This window comes from Suricata suricatta, chromosome X (assembly GCF_006229205.1).
Source record: "Suricata suricatta isolate VVHF042 chromosome X, meerkat_22Aug2017_6uvM2_HiC, whole genome shotgun sequence".
In the NCBI taxonomy this organism is placed as follows: domain Eukaryota; kingdom Metazoa; phylum Chordata; class Mammalia; order Carnivora; family Herpestidae; genus Suricata; species Suricata suricatta.
This window is the reverse complement of record NC_043717.1, coordinates 17,677,856-17,686,114: the sequence shown is the minus strand read 5'-3', so window position 1 is coordinate 17,686,114 and position 8,259 is coordinate 17,677,856. Positions and strand designations below refer to the sequence as shown.

Sequence of the window (8,259 nt, the reverse complement as noted above, 5' to 3'; positions counted from 1 at the left end):
CCCCCCTCCCCCTTCAGTCCATGGTGAGTTTTCAGTATTCAGTAGTAACATTTATTTACTTTTGAGACACAGAGCATGAGCAAGGCAGGGCAGAGAAGGAGGGAGACACAGAATTCGAAGGTCAGGAACTGCGAGATCATAACCTGAGCCAAAGTCGGCAGTATAACTGACTGGGCCACCCAGGCGCCCCAGTTAAAAGTGTATTTTTATGTCACTAGCCTTTGTAGGGTTGCTGTGGCACCGCAGCGAACATTAGGCTTCACAGCTGATGTAAGAAAGCCAGGGCGTGGCCTCAGAGTGCTGGGAAATCCTGGACCGCTGGAGGAAATCCAGAGGCTTCCCCTGCTGTCCACCGGGCTGGCCCACCACCAAAGGTCAAACATAAGCCCTGCTCTGCGCCCCGCCCCCCTTCTGCCCCGGGGGGGGGGGGGGGGCAGGGAGGGAAAAACAGCGTTCTTTGAGTTCGTACCTGGGCCTTCTAGAACCTGGCCACACTGAGCTAAGGGAGCCTCCTCAGCTGGTATTGATACTGAATATAACTTTTTACTGTATTAAAATGGCTGTACTCCCAAAAGCCATCCCGTCGTTGTCAGAATGCCAGTGCCTCATCTGTTTGAATATCCTCATTGAGCCTGTAACACTGCTGTGTAACCACACACTCTGTTGTCAGTTTCCAGTCGACTCTCGAAAAAAGAAGTTTATGCTGTCCATTTTGTCCCCGCCGGATCGCTTCATGGACCTGGTACTTTGCCCGAAGAAATTCTCTCATCAACCTGGAACTGTGGCAGATAATCCAAAACCATTATCCAGAAGAGTGCAAGCTAAGAATGTCTGGGCAGGAATCACAGGAGGTCGTTCATGACCCTAAGCCGGTTCACTTTCTAAGTAAACCCGGGGAACTGAGGAGAGAATATGAAGAGGAGGCGAGAAAGCTGGAAGCAGAATGACGAGCTATTAGAGAAGAAGAAAACAAGAAGAGTGAAGAGTACATACAGACATTATTGGCACAGGAGGAGGAGGAGGAAAGACTCAAAGCTCAAAAGAGAAGAGAGATGAAAGAACACCTGAACATTGATGAAGAATTAGCAAGAGAGCTAAGTATTAATTTCCTTGATGGAAATGTCTTGCCTCCTTCCTGGAATTCCAGAGAATCTGGTACGGTCACATTCAAGTCTCCAAAGAAAAGTAAGGACAAACACAACAACACCGGAGATATTCAGAAGTATTTGCCACCTAAATTTCAGTTTGGATTAACATCACAGTCTGAAGTTGTACAAGAAAGGAGGAAAACCTCTGTGTCCAAGGAAACTGACAGTACTATCATAAAAAGTCCTACGTGGCAAGAAACAGAAATTGAAGAAGATAATGCCACAAATATGCATGGATGTTCAACCACAGGGTGCAAAGTCTTCAGAGCTTCTCGTACCTCAGTTTCATGCCACTGGTAGAGAATGGTGCTGTGAACGAAAAATCAAAATGGTTGGAAGCAATCGCGTTGAAGAGCTACATGTCCTGAATCACGAGAGACCTGAAGCCAGAGTTCCCCGCTTTGGGGAAACAGAAACTACATGTGTTCTACCAGGTATGACACAGATAATTGAAAATAACACAGTTGAGACAGAAAATGAAGAGGCTTGCCTACAGATCAATAAGTATATTTCTCAAGGAAAAATCCAGGAATCTTCATTTGAGGCAGTCATGGATCCATTCATTTCTGCAAAAAGAAGGAAAATATTTCCCAAAGCTTCCTCAGGCCAAGAGGACGCAGAAACTAATGTTACCCAGAATCTGATAAATCTGGAAGGCTTCCTTCTTGAGAAAACGAAACAGGAAGAGCAGGACTGGTTGTTCGCATGGCAGCTTCAGAAAGAAATAATCAAAGAACAAAAGATGCCAAACCGGCAAAAAGGATCCCCGAATGAGTGTGCCTCACGTTGTCGTCCTACCACTTTGCTTCCAGACAAATTGCTAAGTGAGCAGAAGAAAGATTCCAAAGACACGAACTAACTTCAAGAGACTGACTGATAGAAAGCATCCAAAATCTCCGAAAGGCCCAGACAATAAAAACAGGTAGCCATCTTTACAGATCCAGTTGAAAGATTCAGTTAATCTTAATGGAGAAAGATACCAAATGCTTCTAGAGATAATAGTAATGTATCTAAGGGAGTGTTATATAATGTAATAAAGGTGGATTGTGATGATTTCTTTTCTGTCATAGGCTCTATAAATTTTCTCATTAATTCTGCTCTGTGGTCACTCTCGCTGTACTTAATTAAAGGACTGCGTGACTATGGGGGAGGAATATATAAATGTGTAACCATGAGACCCAGTGCTTTCTTTTTTAATAACTGTGATGTACTAAGTTTGACAATCCTTAGGAATTTAAAAATGTCTTGGTGAACTCCCGAGAAATCTTCAAGTGCCATTTTCTTGCCAAAAAATGGTTTTTGACCTTTGCTTCCTTCCCTTTTTGTCCTAGCTAGTGAAAAGCAAGATTATAATACTATACCAAGTTGTTAGGAATCCAGGCAGGGTAAGTTTTCTTGCTACTTTCCCACATCTTTGCAGAGCATTTGAAATGCATCTTTCATAACACTAATGGAATCTAGTTTTCAGTTCCACTTCAATTATTTTACGTATTATAGCAATTTCTTCCATTTAAAATGGTTTTTGATCAATGTGAGATCAGAAAAATCAGAGTTTCCTGGAAAATTAGGAATTAGTTGACAAAGGAAAGTAGACTCTTGTTGCAAAAGGAGTTAAGAGTTGGGGGAGAGGCTCAGTGGGGTGGATTGACGATTTGGAAACCCCGGAACTGAGGGAAACAGGGTCCAGGATGGAGTTAGCAGGGGGATTTTGGCAGAGGATTCTCCCTCTCCTTTCTTTGCCAAATGATGTGGAAAACATTTGGGTTTTTTAGTTTTTCACATCATAGTATCTGGATCTGGTGGCAAAATCAAAATCAGTCACTAAATTGCCTTAATTAGGAGAATTCACATTTCTCTTAATCTGCTGTTCCAGGAAAAACCTGGGACTTTACTTTGGGAGAGTTAAGAATAGTACCTCATGTGGTGGGGCCCAAGACATAACATTGTGTTTATTTCTTTATATTATCATCTGTCCTGATACTTTTATTTGTGTTCATGGAGAGAAAAAGAAAGTCTGATGCTGATCTCTAGTTCTCCATCCTTTCCAAATAAAAATACAATAAAATGTCCTGGAGCTAAAAAAACAAACACACAAACAAAACCTGTGTTTTTTAAAAATGGTTTCTCTCTTTGTCTTTTGCTGTAAAAGACCTCCTGGATCTGAGAAATACACTATTTGTCTAGAAATTACAAGATTCTGTTTAAAATTGCAGATCATTCATTTGCTTGTAATTTATTTTGCAGTTAAGTAGAGATCAACTTATTTTTCCCCATTAGTGTTTCCTCAGCATTATTTATTAGGGTATCTTTTGTTTCTTTATTGGTTCGGTTTATATTAACATCGTGAGTTCTTAAGTACACGTTTCCTCTAGAGTTTTTGCCTTGTTTTTTGGTTTGTCTATTCCCATAGTAGTACCACTGAGCTTAACTATTCTACTTAAGAACACAGTCTGTTATCTGACTAGGCAAGTCCTGCTTTAAAAATATTTATTTATTCTTACTTCCTTATTGATCTAAGTGAACATGTTGCAAAATCTGAAGTAAAAAGTCCTGGCTTCTTGATGTTAGATTTGATTTAGAAAATACTTTGGAGAGAGTTGGTAACTTTAAGATATTTTGTCTTGGTAAGTAACAACAGAGTGTCTCATTTCACCTTATTTAAGTGTTCTTTATAGGCTTTAGTCAAGTTTTATAGTTCTCTGCTCATGGGTCCTGCTCATTTTATCTAATTTGCTCTTAGATACTTTATATTTTATTGTTGAAACCTGAAGAGAGTAGACTTTTCATTATATATTCTAACTGGTTTTCTGCCATGCTCGCAGTTTGTATACTTCTTATGTAACTCAGTCTCTTTTCACTATTTTAATAATTTAAATATATTTCATTCAATTTTTGTTGTACTTCTGAGACTGATAGTGTTACCTTTTTCAAAAAATGATGATGATATCTGTTCTTTTTCTGGATTTATAACCTATATCTGGTCTTATAACTTAAGTAGTATTAAATAAAGGTAATGAGAATGATCATATTTCTTTTATCCTTTGCTCTAGAGGGAAAGCATTTATTGCTTTACCATTTGGCATAAAAATATATATGAAAGATAGGACATAAAAATATGTAAAAATATGTATAGATAAATATAAATACATACATATATAAAAATGAGAAATCTGTAAGCCATATGATTGTAACATTTTGGCTTTCTGAATTTCAAAACATGAATGGGAATTTCATCAACTGTCTCTTAAACCTCCAATTGAATAACGATATTTTTCTGGGGTATAATGATATGATCCATAGTCTTCCTAATACTGAACCACATGACATTATTGTAAGAAACCATATCACACGTGACTTTGTTAACATGTTGCTGAATTCAATTTGCAAGTACCCTTTTAGGATTTCTTCAGCTATATTACTTAAGGCTGTTAATTATTTTGTTCTTGTTTGTCAGGTCTTCTATTTTTTAAATTTTTATTTCAGGTCCAGTACAGTTACCATAAGTGTTATGTTTGTTTCACTTGTATGATATAGTGATTCAACAATTCCATACATCACCTGGTGCTCATTGCAAGTGCCCTCCTTAATCCGCATCACCTGTTTAACCCATCCTGCCACCTCCCACCCCTCTGGTAACCATCAGTTTGTTCTCTATAATTAAGGGATTTTTGGAGGGCGCCTGAGTGGTTCAGTCAGTTAAGCGTTCGACTTCAGCTCAGGTCATGGTCTTACGGCTCCTGACTTCAAGCTCAGTGTCGGGCTCCGTGCTGACAGCTCAGAGCCTGGAGCCTGCTTCGGATTTTGTGTGTGTCTCTCTCTGCCCTTCCCCTGCTCATGCTTTGTCTCTCTCTGTCTCTTAAAAATAAATAGACATTAAAAAAGTTTGTTTCTTGGTTTGTCTCAGTCTCTTTTTTCCTCTGCTCCTTTGTTTTGTTTTTTAAATTCCACATATGAGTAAAATCGTATGGTATTTGCCTTTCTTTGATTGACTTATTTCGCTTAGAATTATACTCTCTAGCTCCATCCATGTTATTGCAAATGGCGAACTTTCATTCTTTTTTATCCTATTCTTATGACTGAATAGTATTCCATTGTGTGTGTGTGTGTGTGTGTGTGTGTATTTCTTTTTTATCCATTCATTAACTGATGGATGCTCAGGCTATTTCCATATCTTAGCTGTTTTAAATTATGCCACTATAAACATAGTGGTGAATGTATCCCTTTGAATTAGTGTTCTTATATTCTTTGGTAAATCCCCAGTAGTGTGATTGCTATATCCTAAAGTAGTTCTATTTTTAACTTTTGGAAGCACCTCCATACTGTCTTCCACAGTGGCTGCACCAGTTTGCATTCCCACCAACAGTGCATGAGTGTTCTTTTTTCTCCACATCCTCACCAACACCTGTTGTTTCTTGTGTTATTGATTTTAGCCACTCTGACTGGTGTGAGGTGATGTCTCATTGTAGTTTTGATTTGCATCTCCCTGATGTTGAGTGACGATGAGCATCTTTTCATGTGTCTGTTGGCCTTCGTTCACTCTGATCAACTGGGATTTATTCCTGGGTTGCAAGGGTGGTTCAATATTCACAAATCAATCAATGCGATGTATCACATCAGTAAGAGAAAGGATAAGAACCCTATGATCATTTCAATAGATGAAGAAAAATCTTTTTTACAAAGTGCAATATCCATTATGATAAAAACCCTCTCACGGCAGAGTTGGGAAAAAAACAACAGTGCACGAGCAAATCAGTCTTGTCTCTTTCAAGTTAACTAATGTGCTTCACACATTGTGTTCTCATCCAGGCCAAACATTTTCCCGGGGTAGGAACTCACATCAGAGGTATCACAGTGGTCTGCACAGCCTGCTTGGGTGTGTAAATCAGTCTAGCATTGGTATCGTATCTAATCACTGTGCATCCAAGCAAGTGTCTTAATTCAGGTTCTCTTTCAAAGCAGGCTCAGACAAGGACTCAGGTGCAAAGTATTTGGGAGTGGACTCCAGGAACAGAAGTGAAAGAATGAGAATAATGGGACAGTGGAGTAAGAAATGTGTTAGTGAACTGGGTAAATGATGTGCTCAATCGCTTTGGCGGCCCTCTGAGAAACTGCGTAGAGCATATTGAGAATCGTCCCTCTGGTGTGCAGCATTTATCCACTAATTCCTATCATAGTTCATTGAGGGTTTACCCCTAGGAACACTCAGACCTCCTGACTGCTCTACTGGATTGCTAAGTAAGTAGGGTGACTGAGGTAGGATGTTAAAATACAAAGGGTGCTTAAAAGAGGTGCAGCTAAAGTTATAGGCAAAGAGGTTTTGCCTGGGGCACCAACACCCTGGGTGAGAACCACCTTCTTTACATCAGACCTAATAGTAATAAAGCTGATATTTTGGTCTCCCTATACCTCACTCCTCCCTATCTGATTTAAATGTTTATTTCTTTTCTGAGAGAGCTTGCAAGCATGCACTTGAGTGGGGCTGGGACCTAGAGAGAGGGACACAGAGGATCCAAAGTAGGCTTCACTCTGACAGCAGAGAACCTGACCAAGAGTTGGATGCTTAACCGACTGAGCCACACAGGTACCCCCTCCTTGTCTATTTTTGAATAGATTTAGGATTGCAAATGGGTGAGTAGTGTTATTGTTGTTGTTATTTGGTTTGGAATTCTTAAAATTCTAATAGTTGCAACCCAAGATTTCTTTCTGTTTAAAAAAAATTAAGCATTTATTTGTTATTGAGAAACAGAGACAGAGCAAGAGCATGGGAGGGGGAGAGAAAGGGGGAAACACAGAATCCGAAGCAGGCTCCAGGCTCTGAGCTGTCAGTGTAATGCCCAAGATTTTAATATCACCCCAAAACCAGAGACCACCAGGGAGACCGAGGCACGCATGTAAAAGCAAAGGGCAGTTTTATTACGGCTTAGGCTCGCGGGCCTAAGCTCGGACTCACAGACCTCACCAACACAGTGGATCTGTGCTGAGAGCCCTGAGCAAGGGCTGAGTAGGGTTTTTATGGGGTTTGGGAAGGGGGAGTTACAAGAAATTGTGACATAGGTACAGTGACCCAATCATAATGGTACAACAGTATTGGCAGCAGCTCTAACCATACACACTGTTCAGAGCATTCGTTACTTTTGGCGGGACCCAATTACAACATTTAGGGTATCTTTGAAATTAACCAATTACAGAGCGAGTTCGGGGTCTTGTTTGGTGACCATCGGGTTAACTTTAACACTAGGTAACAGGGTCTTATCTAAAGTTCCCATCTGCAGGTCTCACCCTTAGGAATGTGGGGAGAGGTAGCTGGGCTTTCCTGATTGGATACCCCCGGGCAATGTATGACTGCCAAATGGCCAAATGGTTGCCAAATGGCCAAATGGTTCCAGAGTGACTGACCTTAGGCCTTCTAGCTTAGAGGGGAAACAAAGCCTGTCTTGGCATCTGTTTGCTTCAGCCTTACATCAGCACAGAACCCAACACGGGGCTCGAACTCACAAACTGCCAGATCATCAGCCGAAGTCAGATGCTTAACCAAGTGAGCCAGCGAGGCGTCCCAACCCAAGATTTATTTCTAACTGTTAGAGACCTTGTAAGTAAACCAAATTTTAAAGTATTTTATACCCCCAACACTACAAAAATAAATATATATTAAGTTAATGATTCCAGCATTATTTGTGATTATAAAATATTGGAAATAATTAAATTCCCATCCACAGGAGATGACTGAATAGCCTATTTATAGTAATCTACACAAGGGAGTATTACAGGGTTGTAGAAAAGAATCTCCAGGAATTGATATGGAGTGGTGTTCAGGATATGTTGTTAGGTAAAAAACCTAAAGTTCACAAAATCATTTAGTACATGATATCTTTGTGTACGACAGAGAAGCGGGTAAGAATGTATCTGCTTATTTTTGCAAGAAGAATCACAGGGATGTGGAATGAAAACTAATGAGATCAGTTATTTATGAGGGTGGGTGACAGCAGGGTGGAATGGATACGAGAGGGACTGATAGCATTTTGAGTATATTTTTGTACAGCTTTTAGTTTTGCAAGTTTTTTAAAAATGTATTACATATTGGAAACTAAAGTTGAATTGACAAGGATGGATT

The 8,259-nt window shown here is 39.9% G+C and overlaps 1 protein-coding gene across 1 annotated transcript in view; it reads left to right on the top strand.

The window, feature by feature from the left end:
* Positions 1–556: 556 nt before the first annotated feature.
* The window catches only part of LOC115283343 (E3 ubiquitin-protein ligase RNF168-like), a 119,044-nt gene continuing 111,341 nt past the window's right edge, over positions 557–8,259 (top strand). Inside the window, 4 exon segments of the mRNA XM_029929625.1 lie at positions 557–663; positions 665–1,363; positions 1,365–2,001; positions 2,003–2,070. Of these exon segments, the coding sequence (XP_029785485.1) occupies positions 557–663; positions 665–1,363; positions 1,365–2,001; positions 2,003–2,070 (1,511 nt within the window).